At 43.9% G+C, this 21987-nt stretch overlaps 1 protein-coding gene across 1 annotated transcript; it reads left to right on the top strand.

Moving 5' to 3' along the window:
- Positions 1 to 1876: 1876 nt before the first annotated feature.
- Positions 1877 to 19214, top strand: LOC102004876 (PRAME family member 12-like). The gene is made up of 5 exons (XM_005414982.2): positions 1877 to 1957; positions 2117 to 2187; positions 16614 to 16952; positions 17354 to 17932; positions 18641 to 19214. The coding sequence occupies exons 1-5, from the start codon at positions 1877 to 1879 to the stop codon at positions 19212 to 19214; spliced, it is 1644 nt and encodes a 547-aa protein (XP_005415039.2).
- Positions 19215 to 21987: the final 2773 nt, after the last annotated feature.

Below are 21987 nucleotides of genomic sequence, written 5' to 3'. Positions count from 1 at the left end.
GAGAATGTAAGTTCGATATTCTATCCCTGGCACTCAGGGTATACATATTGCTCATGCTGTGATAACAACAAACATGGTGTCGGGAATCTCTGCTAGATCCTGCCAGTCTACCAGTGCCTTGGCCTTGTGGATTGACTTCTCCAGGCTCTAGTTCATAATTGCTTTGGCCTCTGTCACTGGGGGTTGGATTCGTTGCTGGCTGATCATTGAGATTCATTAGGCAAAAGTCATTGTCAGTGGTCTGGCTGGCAGGACAGTCAAACAGTGCCACCATAGAAACTTCCATCTTCCATGGTCACACATTCTTGGATTGTAGACATGCTGGTGATCCATCTTTTATTAAAATACAAGCATGCCCTCATCTCAGGTTATTAATGGTGATGGACCTTCACATATACCTGTCTGTGTTATCTTGCTACAAGACCTGAGCACGTGACAGTTTAGAGTTAGGCTCAGACTGCCAATGTTATTCGGCCACAGTGCACTTACTTTCTGTTCATCGATTTTTAAAATTTAAGGTGAAGATGGCACGGTCCAGTTGAGCCTGTGGAGGAGGTTGCATTTCCCCCTTTTGTTTATTTAATTGAGTTTTTGAATGTTAAATGGGCCTTTTCTTCTATAATTTGTCCTTGTGAATTATATGGAATATCTAAAAGATGCTTCATAAACCAAAACTGAAAAAGAAGATAATGCTTGTCTAGTGAAAGGACCTTTATCTATTTGTGTAGTTTTTGGCACTCCCATAGGAGAAAAAGCAGACAAACAATGTGGTTGAACATATCCTATTTTTTTTCTCCAGAATGACAGTAGCATGAATTAAGTGGGAATTGGTATCAATTGAAACATGAATATATTGCAAGCACTGAAAAGAGGGGATGTGAGTAACATTCAACAACCAAATTCTATTTCATATGAACTTCTTGGAACCTTTGCAGGATGCTGAATGATTTTTTTGACAGGTAGAGCAAGAGAGAATATTTCCAGCCTGTTGTCTCAGTTGCTTTTTGCTCATTGCTGGTATAAAATATCCAACTCCCAAAATTTAGGAAGGAAAGGTTTATTTAGCTTAGAGTTTGTGGAGGTTGCAGTCCATGCTTGGCTGGCTACAAGGCAGGGTAACACATGGCAGAGGGCAACTACTGAAGGCAGCACAACACAACAAAAGCAACAAGCACTAAAGGGAGGAATTCTGGCAAGCAGCCGCTTCCTCTCCCTTACATATGCAAACTATCCACCCCAGGGCGGGTGTAGCTCTCACACCTATAATCAGTCAAACTCTAAAAGCCTGCCGCACGATGCATGAGGCTTTGGGGGGGGACACCCAGACACAAACCATAATACCTGTGAACATGACAATTGAAAATCTTTTCTTAAAGTTTTATTATTTTGGTAGTGATACCCATGTGATTGTCTAGCCAGATCAAAAGAGGAAACAAAAGTGAGTAATGAATCAGCCTATAGATTAGCATAAGCTGAACGTCTAGGTAAATTAGAATGAGATCTGACCTGTTCTTTGAAGAAGGGGGCTGTACAGCTGTGAATGATATACTATAATTTTAAAAGTATGTTAAAGAAAGGTATTCTATTGTGGCCAGCAAGGTAGCACTTCGAGCCTTTGGGTGAGAAACACTGTATAAATGGAATTGCTGAAAATATTCATAGCAGTTTGTTGTGTCATTTCTGAAACAAACAAAATGGCACCAGAAAACAAGTGTAGGGACCAGAGAGTGGATGATCATCTAGCGACCAGGAAGCAGTAGTCTCCAAGGTGATGGCAAACCTTCTCAGCATGAGCAGGACTCTAAATGGATTCCAAACCTGTTTCCTTGAGTGGGTCCAGCAGAAAAGACATTTGGTCCACCTGTGCTGTAAGAAGATGGAGATTTACAAGATGCTGTTTGATACCCTCCTGGATATCCTCAAGATGCTGGTGCTGAACTGTGTTCAGGAAGTGGAGGTGTGCCACTTTTAGGATGTGAAAAACCTGGCATGATTTGCTCCTGGGCCAGGTGAGAAATCGTCCAATACTTGGTGTCTTTTCATTCGCTAATGGGTACTATATCCCTCAAGTAGCACTGTGGAGTATGCTGATGGGGTCATTCTTTATCTCTGGAAGCTGAACTGCTTCCAGGAGCTGCACGTGGACTGTGCCTATTTCCTCAAAGGCTGCACACACGAGGTGCTCAGGTGAGGAGGATGGAGTGCTTTCCCTGCAGACGACAAAAAGCCTTTCTGCATTGTTTGCATGGGAGTTGGCACCTGCTGTTTGTTAGCTATTTGTGATTTAAAAGTGATGGGGACACTACAGTATCTGTTTCCTATATTAAAGATGAAATAAATTCTATTTCACTTGCTTAACTTATGAAATCACTGTATATATCAAAATATTTCTATTTTGTGGACAATGAATCAAATGATATTCTTCTGTAGTCAGACAAGAATAATACCAACAGCCTTATTGTTCATTGTCTAAATGATAGAATATTTGGATAATACCTCTATTTAAATATACTATAAAGTAAACATCATACCACAGCAATAGATGTGCACCCATGTTTATAGCACTGCAATCTGTAAAAGGTAAATCTGGGAAACCACTCAAATGCCGATCAAGTGAGGAATGGATAAAGAAGATGTGGTATTTTATAAAATAGAGTATTAGCTATAAAGAAAGGTGAACTTGAGGCTTCCATAGGTAAATGGATGCAATTAGAGACCATACTCATAATCTGAACAACTACTTTGAAAACAACAATATGCAATGTAACAACCATTATTGAATTCCTATCATCTTATTCTTTGAAATTCTCTATTGTTTCTAATGTTTGGTATTATTTTTATTCTCTTTGAGATAAAAATGAGGGACTCACATCATAAAACTTGCTAGGGTGACCTGAGTCTTACCAATGGTGCAGAAGCTGGCTTAGCAGGCCATGAAGCAGACCACTGATGAGACAAGATTATAGAAACATCAGTACATGTATCTGAAGGCCTTGAAAGGTTTTCCATCAATTCTAATGGAGCACATGGGTCACGCCTTCACCAGATTTTGTGCAAAATATATTTCTCTTTCTGAAGTTTATCCTCTGCTTCATCCCAATTGAAGGCCCTATCTAAAACAAGCATCACCAGATGAGGACATGGGTAATAATATCCATTGAATAAGGTGTTCTCCAGGCTCAATTACCAAAGATTCACTGTCTCTACAAAGACTTGAATCTCATTTTCATAATCTTTATCAATAATACTAGGTACAAAGCAGGATCTTTTAAAGAGGCTTTCCCCTTAATTAGTCCCAGAGTGTTTTTAAGAGGAAGTCCCCAAATCCCTGCAGTAATGACAAGCGGCTTGTTGTCCCCAATGAGATTTACATTTTGAGTGGCTGGTAGATCTAATCCTGTGCTCCCCAAAGTTACTTCAGTGAGGAAGGGAATTTCCTCAGAGAATCTAGGACTTTTTGTTATATCTGTACTGGATCAATGTGACTGAGGTTTTGATTGGAACTCTGATTGAAAGCTTGATTCCCCATTGGGGTCATCCCTAGTGGGTTAGCACTGAGGGTTGATCCCCCTTACCATTTCCCACTGGGGGATTTCCATCTCTGTGATATGTAGACTGAGAATATCAAGCTGAATGATTACACTTTTCACATTATGGGCAAAGACCTTGTTCAGCATCATTACTTCCCCAACTAGAGTTAGTGGAAGTTACAGAAGTGTTAGAATTATTACCTAACTGACTTGTCTCTGTTGCCCAGGATTACCTTTGCTATTCTAGGTCTCTGATGGTTCCAGATTAATTTAAGAAGTGCTTTCTCTAGTTTTTTGAGATATGCTAATGGTATTTTGATGGGGATTGCATTAAATCTGTATAACAATTTTGGAACTATGGCTATATTCACTGTGTTGGTTTATCCTATTCATAAGTTAAGGCCTTATTTCCATTTTCTTCTTTTTTATAATTCTGTTTTTGATATCCTCTTTAATCTCCTTTTTTAGAGTACTGAAATTTTCAATATGTAAACATTTTACTTCTTCTGTTAGATTGATCCCTAAGTATTTCATTTTTCTGATGCTATGGTGAAGGATATGGTTTCTCTAAGTTACCTCTCAGTAAGTTTGTTCTTTGTGTACCAGAATGCTATTGATTTTAAAATATTGACTTTATATCCAGCCATGCAACTGAATGTGGTTTTTAACTCTCGGAGTCTTTTGGTGGAGTTTTTGGGGTGTTCTATGTGGAGTATGGTGTCATCTGTGAATAAAGATAATTTCACTTCTGTTCCTGTCCTTATTCATTTATTTCTCTCTCTTGTGTAATTGCTCTGGCTAATGTTTCCAGAATGATGTTGAAAAGGAGTGGTAATAGTGGAAACCCTTGTCTTATTCCTGATTTTAAAATGAAAGCTCTAAATTAGAATTAGTATACCTCACATATGTAGATCTTTCACTGCCAGGAAGGAAAAACGGGGAGAAGATCTGAGGAGGAGACTTCGTCTTCCAAATCTGTTCTAGGCTGGGGAAAGGCTGCCTTCAGTGGTGAGAATAGAAAGGCACAGTTTCAGTGCTGCAGCTGAGGATGAATCTCCCACCGAGGAAAGCAAGTGGGTGTACAGGACAGGGGGTGGCTGAGTTGGGAGACAAAAGGGAAGATCATCTTTCTCAGATACCAAGAGTAAAAGGAGTTTCTGCTTAGGTGACCATTTATTAATTATCAGAACTCGATCAAGGAATTCACAAACACGCATCACTCTTAAGTTTGTCAAAATTCTTGATCATGTATAAACCAGAATGGTGGGCTTACTGTCTGTTGAGCGCAAAATAGCTCAATTTAGAACAAAGAGAGAACACTTTACCTCTGCAGCTCTTTCCTCCCCAACTCAGTCATTAACCCAAAGAAGAGTCTGAGGTTGCAGTGACCTGAAATCACAGACACATTTTGGGAGAAAAATACAGAGCAGACAAAAAGACAGACAAACCAAACACAATCTGGGAATCATGTGTCACCTCTAACTACCAAGCTGAAGAAAAAATTTAGAGTCCAGAACTGAACAAATCCAGAACAAACCCAGAGACAAACTCTGAACAAATTTTGCTTAAAGTGAGTTGATAACTAACCAGGCAAAGGGGTAGAAAGTGGATGAAAAGTCAACTACATCTTGAGCAAATTTTAAGTGGCTTCTGTTGATATGGAGTTAGAAAAAAAAAATGGACTCTCTGTTGCCCTATCAGTATCACCCCATTACCATATAACAAAAGTCTACAACCTTGGGAAATGATAAATAATACAAGGAGCAATCCATCAACATATTACTATAGATATAGATGCTCTTCAAAAACTGTGTTGTCAGTGTCACAACAGCCAGCCACAGACTGGGATAAATTTGGGATAAATTTGCTAGTGTTATAGAACAATTAGAAGCCTTACATAACTCAAGGCTCACTTTTCATTTTGTATTGGAATTGGTGTTCTCATTCTCTTGTTTATAATCCTTCCCATTAAAGTGTGTCATGAAGGATTCACAATATGATACTAATTCACAGCCGTGCAGCCATAGCAGACTGTGCTCTAGGTTCTTCAAAGCAAAGAAGAGATAACTATGGAGGACCAGTTACTCCTTAAAGGAGGAGCAAATGTCTCCATTTTGGCTAATCTTCACCCTATTTTTATGTAGTGATATGTACAGAGATGACTACGTCTTCTCCTTATCCTTCCAATTGGCTTTAAGCAATGCATTTTGGTCCAGCCAAGGCAAAGATGGTAGTCTCTGAAGACGGCAGGTGTGTTTCCCTTTAGCACCCCATTGTTTGCTTGTGTGAGCCAGGAAGAGGTAGGAAGAAGAGCCAGTGCTCTGTGCTGTCAGCAGGGATGAGGCATGAGAGAGAGGAGATGACTTCCTGGGCTTGAAAGATTACACACCAGAGCTAAAGCACTAATCCCAAAACATTAGATTCTATCTCACTTGTGTTATGTAGATTAACACTTTCTGCATATTGCGGAGGTGATTTCATGCCTCCTACTTAGCCTAGCTCACAACACTCACCTACTTCCCATCATTCTCACAGTCAGTCATCTTCAACATACTCCTTTCTTCATGAATTGAAAAAAACCTGGGTTCAACCCTGGGTGGAGGCCTGTGTTCCAGATAGCCATCATCAGGGCTGGACTTAGGACCCCTTGTTCCTCTGTAATTGCAAACATGCATTAGTGTCTTTATTCTTGCAATGGGTTGCCCTGGAGGTGGTAGATTAAAGTTAACTTTCTAGGATTCCAATAATATTTCCCTGGGATTATAAATATAAACTTCCTGGGTCATGACAAGGACCAGGAAGGGCCCTCTATACTGACAAACCTTAATGTAAGTGTTGAAATGTTTAGAGTTCACATGGTAGCCAGAGCCTATTTACAGTCTTGGTTGCCATGGTCACAAGTGAGTTGGAAAACCAGTGTATCAGCCACTTGAGCATGAGGAATTTGCCTGTATGGCTTCTTGCAGTTAGATATTGTGTTGGTTACTTTTGTCTCACTGCTGGGACAAAATATCTGGTGCCCAGAATTAAGGATGGAAAGGCTTATTTAGCTCACCATTTGTGGAGGTTTCAGTGCATATTCAGCTGCCTGCAAGGCAGAGTGGCAAAAGACAGAGGGCAACAGTCCATGGCAGCAGAGAAATAGCAAAAGCAGCAGTAGCAAAAAGGGAAGAGCAGAACACAGAAAGTCTCTTTCCCTCCCTCATATTGAATGCAAAGTTTCTGCCACAGGGCAGGTGTAGCATGCACACCCACAACCCCAGCCTTGGACAGTGAATCAATCATAAACTCTACACTCCCATCCCTTCACAGATGAGGCTTTGGGGGACATCTAGACATAAGCCATGACATTTTTCCCCTGGCCCCTCAAAGACTCATGTACATACCTTTAGGCAAATGGCATTTAGTCCATCTCTAAGAGTTGCCAAAATCCTAACAGTTTCAGCATTGCTGAGAAGTTTAAATTATAAGTCTCCTCTGAGATGTAAGGCAACCTCCTAGCTGTGAGCCCCTGTACAAATGAAAGTTAATCATTTCCAACATTCAATAGTACAAGATGAACAGTACCATTCCAAGAGGTACAAACAGGGAGAAATAAACGAATGGGACCAAAGCAAGTCCAACATTCAGCAGGGGAACATTAAGTCTTGCAGTTCCATGTAGAACGTCTGAGGCAATCTGTGGCAAACTGTGAGCTCCATGTGGCTCCACCTCTATGGTGCTTTTGGTAGTTGTATCTCCATGGCTTCTCTGTCAGGTCCAATTTGCTCCCTCCTTGAAGCTTTCCTTAGATGATCCACCTTCCTGGCTTTCCAGACTTCTGGGGTGTCCACTGCCTCTTTCCTTCCACTCACAGCTTCACACACTGCCCTCACAGGGGCACACTGGCTGGCCTCCCAGGCATTTTGAAATCTAGGTGCAAACCTTCTTAACCTCAGAACTCTTGCATTATGCATGCATCTGAAACCAGTGCCATGTGCATGATGTGAAATTTTGCTGCCAAGTGGAGCAGTAGCAAGGCTGTCTTCTCTTTTGGCCATATGAGTCAAGTGCCTGAATGACTGAGCACTCAGCACCTGATTCTGAGCAAAACAGTCTCTGTACCACCGCCACTCTGGAAACTGGTGCCAGTGCCGCCATTTGGGAACTGGGCACTCTCAGGCTTTCTCCTCAAAGCAAAGTCTCTCACTTTTGCAGGTTTGGGGCTGCACAGGGTGGAGACTTGTTGCTCCTCTCTTTTTGCTCTTGTTGCTTTTCTTGTTTTTCACCACTATGGACTGTTACCCTTTGCTGTGTGCGACTCTACCTTGGAGTCCGCCAAGTATGGACTGAAAACTCCACAAACTCTAAGCTAAGTAAAATTTTCTTCCTCAATTCTGAGCTTCAGGTATTTTGCTCAGCAACAAGGGAAAAGCAAGTAAGACAGCCACGAGCTGTGTGTAAGATTCTCTCGACCCTTGTAGGATATTAAGAAAAGATTGGACAGAAGTCCCATCCTTAAACACACTAAGCCAAGCTCTTTTCACTATAGATCTTGTTGGTTCAAAATCTCATTGATATACTGCAACTATAGCGTTACATCTGCACATCATCACTTTGCAATATCATTTCTGCACTTATATTAGCCCTATCCTGCCCTCTATTCTTGTCAGCCTGGTCCTTAGCTTGTACTTGCAACTTGAGCATTAAAATTTATGTATAGACTAGGAGACAAACAGGAGTGGGTAAGAACACCTCACACTTAGGCCTTAAGTGATGAGCCTTCACAATAGAATCTAAATTCCCATATAAAGTGACCCTTGAGCTCCATTATTCATTACACTCTTTTAATTCCTTTACCAACATAAAGTCAAAAATTATATGTTCTGCCCACAGCTGATTCTGATGATCTGGGTCTGGTCTATAGATCACTGGAAATCAGCAAGCTCCCATAATTTCTCCCTGCTTGGCTGCTTCCGGGACTACTGCCTGGTAACAAGACAGGTGAGGTACAAGGCAGCTCTGACCTATGCGGCCTGAAGGTGCTGTCCCTGGAGTTTCCCCACCCACCATATGTATTGTTTGTTCTTCCCCAGTTTTAGGGAGAGCACCTGGAAATTATACCTTCCCATATATCCACTTTTCTTCCCTCTTTTAGTTTTGGCCCTCCTCTCTATCTGATTTTTCTTTTTGTTATTATCCTCCCTGATTCACTGTACTATTGGTGCTTTAGATGCTGCAGGGCTTAAGGGTCTGAAAACAGATCTTCCTACTACCCAAGAAGAGAATGTTTTGGATGACTATTTCACCCTTGCCATGAAATAAATTTAAACGTTCACTGATCCCACCCCAATCTTCTAAATCTAAAGTTCGTGCTTGCAGAACCCAAGGATTGAGTTTTATAATCTCATCATCATTTTAGATAAGGTACCAGTCAAACTCTAGTTCCTGCTTGTTTAAACAGCTTATACAAGGGTTGTATATAATTCTGCTGAACTCTATGTTGCTTCTACCCCATGTTCCCAGCTACAGAAACCTTTCCATACCACCAAAAGCTTACTTTCCACTTTCTATTTAGATGTTGCCAAGTTCCTCCCACAGAGTCCTCTCCCAGCCTCGTGACCTCGTCTTTCCACTCAGGTGCATGTTCCATTTCAGGCCTACGTAGAATGTCCCTGTTCAGACACCAAGTACAAGGGATGTGGCCTATATCTACAACTGCCTCTATGATGGGTACAGTGCAAGGATGGAATAAGAAACAGAGCCAGATACATACATGATGGGGGCCTAGGAGGTCAGTGCCACAGGATGGGCAGAGACAAAGTCACCCCAAACTGCCACTATATATTGGGTGTCTAGCATGAGAAGAGGATTATCCAAAGCCTGAGGGTGGGTGGAAGGCCAGAAGTCAATGAGTCATCAGGAACCAGATAATCCTGGGTTGACTTGAGAGGGTGGAGGTGATTTTAGGCTGAGAAGGCTCTTATCCTGGAGTAGTTTTTAATCCTATTGGTTTCAGTTTTAGTCCTAGTATTTGAGAGAGATTGGTCCATCCCTAAAGAGATAATGGGAAATATCAAAAGGGTGATAGTGACAATCCCAAGTCTCCATTTATCCCTTAGAGAAGTTTATCAAATAAGCCATTGTGAATCTGTGGTCCATAAAAGACATACAATTTTTTCTTCTCCAAAATCCCTAAGAAACTGGAGGGTTTTTTTGAGTTTTTGCTTTATTTTTTTTGTGTCATTTTGAAACAGGGCTACACTGTGTAGTCCAAGATGACCTTTAAACCGCTATGTAAACTGGGCATGGTGGGGCATGCCTGTAATCCCAGCACTTGGGGTGCTGAGACAGCAGGATTGTTGTGAGTTCGAAGCCAGCCTACACAGTGAGCTCAAGGCAAGCCTGAATAGCATGGCGAGACCCTGCCTCAAAAAGACAAAAAAAAAAAAATCACTACTAACCAAGGCTGGCTTCAAACACTCTGTCCTCCTTGTCAGCCTCCCAAGTGTTGGATTGTAGGCATGCACCATGTTCCTGGCTGTGAGACCACAGCTTCTGTTCTCAGAAGTTGTTGAACTTGAAAATGTGTGACTCACTGGCTGAGGCTGGCAATGCTACTCTCTCAGCTCTGTTCCAGCTCACATTCCTAGATTTCATCCTCTCAAGTCAGTTCATGGAGCTTATCCCAGCTAAACACCCTCTCCCTGTCTGGGGCAACAAAGACCAAGTGTACCTCCCTGCCATCAAGGATAGTGTTGAGTTTAAGAATGTCTGTTGGAGCTTTGTAGTACCCTGTGTTGATTTCCAAATTGCATCTACACAAATTCTTTCAATCCTGGTACCTATGACATAGGGAGAAAATAAAACACACAGCTTACTAGATATCAGACATGCCAACCTCGTACTCCCCACATTCAAAGAATGAATTCTAAGCAAGAAGGGCAGTTAATCATAGGAAAATTGATTGAGAAAGAAAATTTGTGAGACAAAGGGTTGTCAAAGGAGTTGAGTCCTCTAACAAAAATTTATACAGCACAGAGATGGGGTGGATGCACCATGAGTCAAAATAGAATCAACTAATACCATTGCTAGTACAGCCACTTAGCCAACAGTGACTAAATATAGTAAAGGCATGTGGACAACATCATTAACTTTGTCAATAATCTATAGCGTTAGCCTTGCCTTTAGTCTTAATTTTATTTACCCCTAATGAGATTATGGCCACTTACATGGGAAATCCCAAAAAGGTGTTCCCAAAATCTCAAAATTCCATTTGTCCTTTAGGAAGTATGGAAATCTGGCCATTGTGAATTTAATCTTCAGATGTACCTCCAGCCCCAGTTTTGATGTGTTCTCATCTTGTGCACTGACTCCAGAAGTTAACCCTAACTGCCTATTATATTTTCACCTGACTTAGTTGTCTATAATACCTACATTTCTCAAAAATGCCCCAAGCATTTGAGCTGATTTGGGTCTTTCCCAGGGTCACACAATGGGCACCCTCCTGCCCACTTCACATCATAATTTAAGCCTGATTTCCTATAATGAGAATTCATTTAGTTCTTTTTACCCCAGTACTGCAGAAGGAAACCTGGGCCTTTATAATGAGATACATTCACAACACTTTGCCTTTTGGATTTTGGTTTTGTTTTTTGAGAAGAGGTCTCACATGTAACTCAGGTTGGCCTTGAGCGCTCCACATAGACCAGGATGGCCTCACACTCACAGTGATTTTTCTGACCCAGCCACCCTAGTGCTGGGATCACAGGAAGTGACACCATACTTAGTCCCTTTACTTTTGAAATTTTTAAATTTTAAGACAGGATCTTACTAAATTGTCACGTGCCCAAGTTGGGCTCAAGCTTGCAGTACTCTTGCCTATCCCTTGCAGACTGCTGGGATTACAGGCAGGGGCCACCAGGCTTGGTTTTCACCCAGGTCTTCAAGACCCTAGGTGGTCCCTCTCCTCCCTGAGTGGACACATGATCTGCTGTCAGGAAACACAGAACCCAAGACACTACTGATACATGGAAATTGCTGTTGTACCTACCCTGAGAATGCCATTACTGACTTACACAGTTGTTCTAAATCTGGAATATTTTAATAATTTCTATGTGCCTAAAGATCCCCTAAACACAGATTTTCAGGTTTGATATTCTTCTGCCAGTATCAGAAGCAGATATTGCCCTGAACATATAAAACACAGAGCTATGGCAGTCACATAAGAGTAGAACTCAAAATGATGTGGACTCCATCAGTTTGTGGGCCCTGGATTTCCAAGTCTATTTCTCAGTTTTCAAAATGGAACTTTTAGCCAGGCATGGTGGTGGCACCCATGCAATCTCAGCACTCAGGAGGCTGAGGTAGGAAGATCATTGTGAGTTTGAGGCCAACCTGGGCTACAAAGTGAGCTCTAGGCCAGCCTGAACTGCATAGCGAGACCCTCTCTGATAAAGACCAAAGGAAAAAAAAAGGAATTTTTCCTCCTATCTCTGTATTAACCTGGAAAAAGCTGAGAAGCACTAGGATTACCTGGGTGGAGGCTCAGAATCAACACAGATTGGAAAGCACTATCTGATAAGGGAGGCAGAATCAGGACTCAATAAAAGCCTCTGAGGAGCCATCCAAGATCCTGAAGCCTGGAGTCGCTGCCTGGATTCCTGGGAGCCTGCGCACCCGGTCACCTCATCCAGCCCTGGTGAGTCACTGCCCTCCACAGCACATGCACCCCTCTGCCCTTAGCCAATCTCCACCGTGACCTGCAGCCCAAGATGCCCTTAATGTTCCTTTTTCTGCAGATTCAGATGATTAGATGTGAGGTTAGATTTTGCCTTCATGTACAGATTTGCATTCATCTAAAATAATTTGATTCTTGCAGTAAATATCTTTTTTTTTTTTTTTTTTTTGGTTTTTTGACACAGGGTCTGTGCCATGCAGTTCACGCTGGCCTTGCATCACTTTGTAGCCCAGGCTGGTCTCAAACTCACAGAGATCTACCTGCCTCATCCTCCCAAGTGCTGGCATTACAAGCATGCACCACCATGCCTGGCCTGAATTTGTTTGTGTTTTCTTCTTTTGTATGTTTAAGAGATGGTCTCACTACATAATTCAGGCTGTTCTTTCTTTCTTTCTTTTTTTTTTTTTTTTAGTTTGGCTAAGGGTTTGTCAATTTTATTCTTTTTTCTTTTCAACTTTTTTTATTTTAAAAAAGAGTCTCGCTATGTAGTTCAGGCTGGTCTTGAGCTCACTTTGTAGCCCAGGCTGGTCTCTAACTTGCAACGATCCGATCCTCCTGCCTCAGCCTCCCAAGTGCTGGGATTACAGGCATGAGCCACCATGCCCAGCTAGGCTGTTCTTGAATATGCTTTACTTGCCATGGTGGCCTCAGTGTCACAGTAATTCCCCTTCAGCCTCCTAAGTGCTAGGATTTTAGGCATGCTCTACCCTACCTGTCCATCAACCCCTAACTTTAAATGCATTGGGCTGGGGATTTAGCTCAGCGGCAAAAGCGCCTGCCTGGCAAGCGCAAGGTCGTGAGTTCGGTTCTCGGTACCGGAGAAAAACAAACAAACAAAAAATAATAAATGCATTAATTTATTAATAATTTTTCATGTCAGGATTTGAACCTAGGACCTTTGCGCTGAGGTACATCTTAGCCTAGTGGTTGTTTCATTTTTGTACAAATTGTCAGATGCTGCATACTCCAGGATGTATTCAAATTTGTGATCATCCTGCCTCTGCATCCAGCGTGGTTGGTTTACCTGGTTGTGTGACCACTCATGGTTTGTTTATTATTCTGAGAAGTCAGTTTATTACAGAGCTGAGAAAACATTTGATTATATCCACACCTACCATTTTTGGGGCATCTGAGGAGAAGTTTCTGTCAACATGTAACCTTAGCTAGGTCCAAATTTCATTACATTCCAAACTTGTTTTGTCTCTCAAATGCATCAAGTTCCCTAGGCTGAGTGGGAACCTCTGATCACCCTGAGTCTCATATATGCTGGAATGAAGTCCCTGCAACACCACTGCTGTGTGTGGGATTATAAAATATTTTCCCTTCTGTTATCAAAAATTATTATCAACTTTCTAATCATATGAATGAATAAGTTAGAAGTACTTTTTCCTCAAAAAGCTGAAAACCATTCTATGTAATCTTTTTAAAAGTGTATAAATTAGGTGTGGTCGAGCATGCCTATAATCCCAGCACTTCTTCTTTTTGTCTTATTGAGACAGGGTCTGTATATGCAGCTCAGGCTGGCCTTAAGCTCACTTTGTAGCTCAGGCTTGTCTCAAACTTCTGAGGATCCTTCTGCTTCAGCCTCCCAAGAGCTGGGATTACAGGCGTGTGCCACCACACCCGGCCTAATCCCAGGATTCTTGGGAGGCTGGGACCTGAGGATCCCCATGAGCTTGAGGCTAACCAAGGCTCCATAGTGAGTCCAATGCCAGCCTGAATTCTACAGCTAGACTCTGTTGCAAAAAAAGAAATAAAAAGTTCGATCTCTTTCATGCCCATAGCCATCCCTAAGTGATAAATTTGACTTGTGTGAGAAGATGGTGAGAGTATTTATAGCTCAACATTTTTCACCCTAACTTGAAAATACTCTATAATATTGCTACACAGACTTCACCACCGCTCACTGGTAATCTCTTAGTGCTGCAGCAAATGGCTGTGACCTGGGAAGAAGAAAGGAAGGGGATGACCATCCTGTAGAGTCGGAAGTTTGTAGTGAGCAGACAATCTGCTTTATCCGTTGTGACTGAGAGAGGTTATAAGTAAGGGGTTGATAATAGCAGCATGGCCTTGGGGGCTGTAGTGAGATTTCAGGGCCAGACACACAAGTCCTCAGAGCAAGATATCAGAAAACTTAGTGTTATTGTGCTTTTGTTTGATTTTTATTTATTGTTCAGACTGGGATAGCCTTAAACTCACTATGTAGCCCAGGCTGGCATTGCCTTCCCAGAGACCCTCCATCCCCACCTCCAGAGTACTGAGATTGGAGATGTAGCCACCACACCTAGCTGACATCAGTACATTCCCAGGGACAACATCAGGGTTTGCCTAAATTAATTCTAGCATTAAACACACATGGCCATGAGCTACTTAGGAAGGGGCTAATCCTCTGGACTGGGTGGTGGGCAAACTGAGGAAGGGTAAGTCATCTTCCCAAGGCCACACAGCTCCCTGAGGGCAGGCACAGAAACAAAGTGGGAGGTGAGGAAGTCATTACGGTCCATTGATTTCTGCATCATGGACCAGCAGGACAAGGCTATGCTGGGGATGGGAAGTACTGGGCATTACAGTGGAGACAAATCCTCCCCAGATTCACTGGAGAGATGAGGAAGAGGGTAAAGATTTAGGAACATTGCAGGAACAGAAATGCTGAGGAGTCTGAGAGGTCTCCTTACAATCTGACAGCCCAAATCCTCAATCCAAACTAGACATTATGGTAGAACTTCCCTCCAAGAATGAAGGATGATCAGGTACAACTGTGAACCCCATTCACAGATGAGAAGACCTTAGTTTACCAATCTGGGCACAGCCACACACCACAGTTGTGAAGAACTGATTTCAGGTAACTCCTGTTCCCCAGATTTCCACAGTGCAAAACCACACCTTGTCTTCATTGCCTTCCCCAAACAGCTCCTCTTCTGTTGAGCTCATTTATCTGCTCTCCCCTTCCAAACATACTTCCCCATCTTCCAAACCCCACCTCCACCAGCTTCTGATCTGTGTATAGTGAAGCCATGAAATTCATGGGGCTTATGTTCCTACAGCACCTGGGAATTCTGGAAAACTACGAATTTCAGCTGTGATCAGAAACGAGTGTATAAATATGCATTTTCATATTTTAAGCCTTGGCTGGGCCTGGTGTTGCACGCCTGTAATCCCAGCACTTGGGAGGCTGAGGTAGGAGGATACTTCTGAGTTTGAGTCCAGCCTTGGCTTCAAAATGAGCTTAAGGCCAGCCTGAACTGCATAGTGAGACCCTGTCTCAAAAAGACAAAAAAAAAAAATCATATTTTAAGCCCTAATTGTGCTATGACTACTACAGCTATGTAATTTATTAAAACCTTGTATTCTTAAATGCTTAGAAGTTATGCGGGTCTTGGTAGCATCTTAGGGATCCTAGGGCTTTAAGGAGAACAAAATAAAGAAAACATGAGACACATACATTCTGTATAAGCAACAAATTATGAAGCAAGAATGCTGGTGATCTGCAGAGTTGGGTTACAGTGCAGCCTTGATCAGCAGGTACAAGAACTGAATAATGCCCTCACATTGGCTATTTGCAAACCTCCCATGAAAGGACATTTGTGCTTTACACAAAATTGAGAGGGTTTCTGAAACAAGGCTCAGTTAGATTCTAAAGAAAAACTATGGAATAACAAAGACCCTAAACTCTAAACTGTAACTTCATGAGGTTATGCTATATTTGCATCCAGCACTGTACTTAATGGCCTCAGATATCTGCAAGTCACTGCTCACACCAGTGAGTGTCATCCTTCTCAGTCTATTTCCACTGCCAGATGATGTATAGGCTTTGGAACCAAAGGGAGAGGGACACACATCAGACCTGTCCCTGCTCCCACCAGCTCCTCTTTAAGAGGAGATTCCGGGTTCTACAATTATTTGAAATGAGAATTCATTGCTTAATTTTTCTTAGCCAGGTGCATTGTGGGAATTGATAAGTTAGAGACTGGGCCATAGGACTTTCCATTTTCCTGGTTCTATTTCCTTGGGGTGAGGATCAGAATATTTTCCAAACCTGGTGGGAGTCAGTTTCAGATTCCTTGGCTCACCTTTCACAGACGGTCCAGAGTCTGGGTGCTGTGATAGGAAATGTGGGTTTTCCTCTACCCTGATTCATCCTGGAGCCATCAGACACTCTTCCTGGGCTGACTACAAGCAGAAGTAAGGCTCTGGGACCAGAAGGCAAAGTAGATGTGGGACAGACTGGGGACACTTCCACTCTTGTCAGACCATGAACATTTTGGCTGTAGGTTGGTCTCCTAAAGGGTGAGAAGGGTTTTCTCGGCCCTGCTTGAAAGGACTTCTCTCTCCTTAGTGTATCCCCAGCACTCTTGGCCTTCCAGATTCACCAGGATGAACACCCAGTCCCCACCCCTACTGCAGAAGCTGGCAGTTCGGAGCTTGCTGAGGGACAAGACCTTGGCCATGGAGGCCCTGGAATATTTGCCAGGGGCGCTCTTTCCAGTAGTGTTCATGGAGGCCTTCACCAAGGGACATGGAGAGGTCCTCAAGGCCATGGTGCTGTCCTGGCCCTTTCCCTGCCTGCCCCTGGGAGCCCTGATGAGTATGATGAAAACAGAGATTTTGGATGCTCAGGTGGATGTTGGCCAGATGCAAAAAAGAATGCTACAAGCTGTGCTGGATGGGCTTGATGTACTGCTGAGCCAGAAGGTTCGCTCCAGGTGAGTGGAACCCAGGTGTCCTGGAGGGAGGGCTCTGGAATCAGGGAATGGCAGAAAGCGTCAGGGAGAGTGGGGGCTAAGGGTGACACAGTGGCTTCTGATGGTGCCTGGCAGAGGATTAGGGAAGTCTCAGGCATTGCTGGCCCACCTTGGCGGGCACTGCCAGATGGGGAGCTCAGCTGAGGGTGGAGGCCACTGTGAAAGAAAGGAGCAAGAAGTTCTTACTCCTCCCACGGGCACAGGGAATCGGGACCGTGATGATGTAAGGACAAAAAGAGAAGCAGAGAACTGCAGCATAGAAAGAGTAGCAGAGATAACCACGGACCTCAGAGATGAGGAAGGCACAGCAGGAAACTGGGTCCCGGCCTAAATTTTCACACCCATTTCTGCTTCACCCACAGGAGGTTGAGACTGCAAGTGCTAGATATGCGGGTCAAGCACCAGAATTTCTGGAGAGTCTGGGGTGGAAAAGAGTTGGAAATCTGCTCCAAAGATGCCACGAAGAGGAGAAAAACAGAGGAGACTGGGTCAAGGGGAGCAAAAAAGCAGCCCCTCAAGGTCATTTTACAACAGTGGCTCTATCAAGGGTATATGAGCCCAGTGGACTCTTCTGTTCTCAAGTGGGTACAGGAGAGAGATCTGGTGCAGCTGGACTGTGACAGGCTGGGTGTTACAGCCAAATGCTTTAAAACTGTCATGGAAGTTCTGGAAATGCTGAACATTGATTCTGTGCAGGAGGTGTGTGTGAGTCAGTGCTCCACACTCTTTACCTTGGCTGAGTTTGCCCCTTTCCTGGGTCAGATGCGAAATCTTCACAAACTCGTTCTCTCTGATGTCTCTCTGCCGGCCATCCTTTCCCCAGAGAAGGAAGAACAGTTATTTACCCAAATCACCTCTCAGTTTATTAATCTTCACTGTCTGCAAGAGATTTATATGGAAACTGTTCACTTCCTGGAAGGCCAGTTGGACCGGGTACTCAGGTAAGATGTGGAGCTCTCTCCGTATTCACAACAGCCTTTCTCTGTTTTAGAAAGACTAGTGACCATAGTGTGCACCCAAGAGATGTGACAGGCATCAAGCACTAGAGCACCAACACACAGCCTTTTTCACTCCTCAGTCCCACAGCATGGTGCCCCTGAGCCACTTTATTGAAGCTACCAGATGGGAGAGGGCCACCATGTCAGGATGCCAGGAGAAGGGGTCAGCGAGAGGGAGGCCAGTGTGTGACTTCTTCCTCAGAAATCCCTCCTGGGGGAAGGTGCTGAGAAATGCCAAGCCCTCTCTGATCCCCCAGCAGTCCCCATGACAAGCCTCTGCCCCAGGACAGGCTGGTGACCAGATGGAGGTTCAGGGGTCTGAGGCTGAGGGCAAGGAGCACAGGTGCAGGTCTGGGAACAGGGACACAAACTGCTGGCAGCCTCTTTAGGCAGCCCAGTATCTGTGGCCACATCTTGCCTGATGTTTGCTCCCTGCCTGGCTCCTGCTGCCCTCATCAGGAAAGTGCTGTGCTTTCTGCTTGGGAGTGAGGAGAGGGGAGTGTGGAGATCCAAGATTCACTCAAGCAGGTGATGGGAAATCCGCACCAGACTAAGCTGACTCATGGGACACTTGGTACACCATCTTGTTGTTCCGTCCACCCCCTACTTTGCCCCACCAAATGCAGATCTAACTGCCTGGTCTCTCTGCAGGTGCCTCCTGTCCCCACTGGAGACCCTCTCATTAACTCACTGCCAGCTCTCACACTCTGACTGGATCCAGCTGCCCCAGGCTGAGCAGACGAGACAGCTGAAAGTCTTGCAAATACGTTGTATTCGGCTGACTGATTTTAGCCCTGAGCCCCTCCAAATTCTTCTCAAGAACGTTGCAGCTACCTTGACCACCCTGCACTTGGAAAATTGTGGCATCACAGATGAACAGGTCTGTGACTTTCTGCCTTCACTGAGCTATTGCTCCCAGCTCACTACCTTCTGCTTCATGAGGAATTTCATGTCCATAGACACCATGAAGATGCTTCTGGGCCACACTGCCAAGCTGAGCAACTTAACCCTGGAGATGTACTCAGTTCCTCCAGAGGTTTATGTTCCATGGAATGGTGCCCTTCAGCAGATATTGAAGCAGGTTCATGAAGCACTGAGTAGAATCATGAAGCCACTAAACCATCCCAGGAGAGTCTGGTTTTGTATTGTTCACTTACAACTCTGTTTCACCTGGAAATTCCATAACATGCACCCTACTCCATGCTGGGGCTGCATCCCCGTGTAGTTGAGTGCACCTATCATACGCTTCTTTCTAGGACCCAGGAACACAGAGCTCTTCTTTCAGTGTGAGTGAGAAAAGAACAGGTGGGCTAGCAAGCAGGCACCTTAGAGAATCACTGACATAAGAGGAGAAGTCACCTTTGTGAACTGAGGACCTAGAGGGCAGCAGATGTAGGAATCCCAGTTGTTAGATGTCAATTCAGGCTTGAGAAGAATGAGTTCATGGATGTGAAGAAATTGTCAGAAATGAAGAGATTTGCATGTGAATCATCTGGTTTCTGCCATGATTATTTTACCTGGTTTCCAGCTCAGAGATCATGAATCTGCAGTCACTGGGGAAAAAAGTCCGTGAATTGTCTGATGAATGTGGTTTGGCCCCAGGAACGCCTGGCAATAAATAGAGATATTCCATGTTGTTCATTCCCTCCCATCCTTTGGTTTCTCCATCCACTGCTTCCCTCCATGCTTCCTGGTATTTCTCCCCCTTCCTAACATGCCTTCGTCACTGGGACTCAGTGTAGAACCAGCCCACTGAGCTGCAGCCACAGAAACTTCTGTTTCCAGACCAAGTCCTTCTAGATATCTGGCCTCTACTTGCACTTATGATCCTTTGATTTAACTTCCCAGAATCTGTGGTTATAGGTATAGACCTTTTTTTTGTTGTTGTTGTTTTTTTCTGGTACCAGGAACCGAACTCACGACCTTGCGCTTGCCAGGCAGGCGCTTTGCCGCTGAGCTAAATCCCCAGCCCCTGGTATAGACCTTTATGCTCAGCCTTTCCTCCTCACTTCTCTGCCCCTCTTTTGGATTAATCTAAAGTTGCCAACCTGAAATGCATGGATGAAATTAACTGTCTCACATAGGGTTTCTTTTTGAAGTTCAGGAGCTATGATCTTGACCGTGCCTGCTGTGGGAGCCACTGGGGAACCCAGGGTGTGAGAAAGAAATAGGAAGCTTCAGAGGAAAGGAGTCCTTGAGGGCTGCTGTGAGAGCAAACATTTGCTGACAGGATCCTGTGCCACAAAGGCCACACCAAGTCCTGGAAGAGTGAGGTTTATTGGGAAAACTTCCCTGGGGCCCTTGGTGTTAACCTGACACCAAAATCCTTGACACTGGTCATGGGTAGATCTAGGAGACTTATTTTTTGGTTCTTGGCTCTGCAGACAAAGTGCTTTACCTCCCAGGGGTTGCTGGGGTGGGCATTCAGTGGAGATGAAGTAACACCATAGTTTATGGAAAGAAAACACTGAAAAGGGATGCAGCTTAGTGCCGAGGCTCATGCCTTAATTGCCAGTACCATGAAACACAGAACAAGTCACAAGTCCTCTAGTTCATTTACATCTAGTACACCTCAATTCCTGAATTTATTTTCACTCAAACGATGCATTCTTCAGCCTCATATTCTTCTCTTTCAGACTGAAAGCTCTGGCCACTGCCTGTGGGTCCATCCTGCCTGGGAAACACCCCTTGTTGGAAGAACCCTGATATTAAAGGCCAATCCTGTGGGTCAGATCCACTAGGATGACTGGGTCTTGGGGTTGGACTCATGTTTCCTCCTCTCCAAACTCCCCAAGGAGACTTGGACATGTGTGACCCTCCTCCTCTGCCCATAGGAGCTGTGATCTCAGCTCTACAGCAGCTTCTGTTGGAGATTTCACCATCTCAAGCCAGCTCACTCTGCTGATCCCATTGGCAACACCTCTTTTCTCTTGTGGCCCAAAAGACTAAGTGTCCATCCCTGCCTTCAGGGATAGTGTTGAATTTTAACAGTCACCACTGTAGCTGGGGGTGGTGTTCTTTACCTGTAATCCCAGCACTGACAAGGCTGAGGCAGAAGGATCAGGATCACCATGAGTTGCAGGACAGCCTAGGCTAGGAAGTGAGTTCAAAGCAGCCTGAACTGCATAGTGAAACCCTGTCTCAAAAGGACAAAACAAAGTCACCATTGAATTGCATATTGTCACTCAAGCGTAGAATGCCCGCAACTTTGAGGCTGAGACACATAGACCACAAAGAATTTGCTCTTGTTTCTGTCTTGTGACGTTGATCGGCTGTATAGGTCAGGCTGGTCTTGTCCTCACTATCTAGCTCAAGCTGGTCTCAAACCCGTGGTCATGCTCCTGCTTCATCCTCCCTTGAGCCAGGATTACAGATGTGCAGCACCATATGCTCCCTTGGATCATGAGTTTGAATCCAGTCTGCATAACTTCTTAAGACCCTGTCTCAAATATTTTAAAAGTTCTCAGGATTTAGCTCAGAACTTTCTGGGTTCAGTCATTACTCCTGGGAGTAAAAAATGTCACCATGGATCTTTGTGGCAACTCCCATTTAGTTTCTTAGCCTCATTCAGAGAAAAGTCTTCTAGTCCTCAGACCTGATTCCTCAATAACAGAGTAATTATTTATGTTGGGTTACTCACAGGGCCCCAATGGGAATGTCCAGCTCCTTGCTTACCTCCCCTTCTTGTTGGGGCCCAATTCTGTGGACCTTCACCTTGAGCGTCTCTCAAACCCTCACTGGCTCCTCCCTGCCATGGTGATTGACACATGATCCGCAAAATTCCAAGTCAACTATTGACAGAGATTTCTCTTCTGTTCCCTGTGGGGTGACATCATTGTTTTCATAACACTGTCATAACTTTGATTTTGTTTTCAGTGGTGGTGGTCCTAAGATTGAATTTAGGGACTCTGCATTGATCTACTACTTCAGCATATGTTTGGTTTATTTTTGAATTTTAATATTGAATGATTGTCTGATTGCCTTACTGACTGATTGAG

The sequence above is a fragment of the Chinchilla lanigera genome, unplaced genomic scaffold, assembly GCF_000276665.1.
Source record: "Chinchilla lanigera isolate Chin_1 unplaced genomic scaffold, ChiLan1.0 scaffold00214, whole genome shotgun sequence".
NCBI lineage: Eukaryota > Metazoa > Chordata > Mammalia > Rodentia > Chinchillidae > Chinchilla > Chinchilla lanigera.
The sequence above is the reverse complement of the archived record's forward strand: the minus strand, read 5'-3'. Positions and strand labels throughout refer to the sequence as shown.

Bases quoted from the DNA above. Each gene is read 5' to 3' on its own strand.
- LOC102004876 (XM_005414982.2), top strand. From the start codon at position 1,877: ATGGAGATTTACAAGATGCTGTTTGATACCCTCCTGGATATCCTCAAG. The intron at 1,958-2,116 runs GTGTGCCACTTT...TATCTCTGGAAG, and splicing joins ACTGTGTTCAGGAAGTGGAG to CTGAACTGCTTCCAGGAGCT. The intron at 2,188-16,613 runs GTGAGGAGGATG...TTGGCCTTCCAG, and splicing joins TGCACACACGAGGTGCTCAG to ATTCACCAGGATGAACACCC.